A 688-nucleotide genomic window follows, 5' to 3' on the forward strand; every position below is an offset into this window, starting at 1 on the left:
ATGGGAGTGCGGTTGAGAGTCTGGGGGACACTGGGGCATCCAGGAGTGACCCCAGGATTTGGGATCAGGTTCCAGTGGTCTCCTGGCCAGGGCTGCCCTCCTTCCCCGACTGACCCCACTCTTCCTCCCCAGCCCCTCCCCAAGGAAGCCTCCCCATGTCCTGCCATGTCCCTCAGAGTCCCCTCTGTCCCATCAGTGTCTCCTCAGCATCCCCTGGTGCCCCCCAGTGTCCTCCCTGTGTCACAGTCTGTTCTCTGTGTCCCCTCTGTGTCCCACAGTGTCCCACACCGGTCCCTGTGGCCTCTCTTCTCCATGGCCCCCTTGGCTCAGACCCTGGCACTGCTGGCAATGACCGTGACCACTGCGGCCATCACGATCGTGCGCCTGGACATGGCCCAGAAGCCCTTTGATGGCCCGAACGGCTGTAAGGATGGCAAAAATAAGTTGTCAGAACTCAAGCACTTTGATTTCCTCAAGAATGGCACATTTGAAAAGGTCTGGATAAATGCCACTGCCGAGTGGCAGAAACGAGGCTCCGATTCATCCACTCTGACCAAAGACCAGGCCATCGCCCTCTTAGTCTACACAATGAAGTCTGTGTATAGTGATTTCAATGCAGCCGTGCGCACAGCTGGAAACTCCAGCCAGGAGTACCAGGACAACTTCTACTTCAAAACACTGCATTTCC

General features: G+C 57.0%; 1 protein-coding gene across 1 annotated transcript in view; it reads left to right on the forward strand.

The window, feature by feature from the left end:
* The first annotated feature begins 348 nt into the window (after window positions 1–348).
* The window catches only part of LOC115949016 (NAD(P)(+)--arginine ADP-ribosyltransferase 2-like), a 1,200-nt gene continuing 860 nt past the window's right edge, over window positions 349–688 (forward strand). The window contains exon 1 of the mRNA XM_031065101.1: window positions 349–688. This exon is cut by the window's right edge and continues 357 nt beyond it. Within this exon, the coding sequence (XP_030920961.1) occupies window positions 349–688 (340 nt within the window).

Source organism: Geospiza fortis, unplaced genomic scaffold, assembly GCF_000277835.1.
Source record: "Geospiza fortis unplaced genomic scaffold, GeoFor_1.0 scaffold1056, whole genome shotgun sequence".
In the NCBI taxonomy this organism is placed as follows: domain Eukaryota; kingdom Metazoa; phylum Chordata; class Aves; order Passeriformes; family Thraupidae; genus Geospiza; species Geospiza fortis.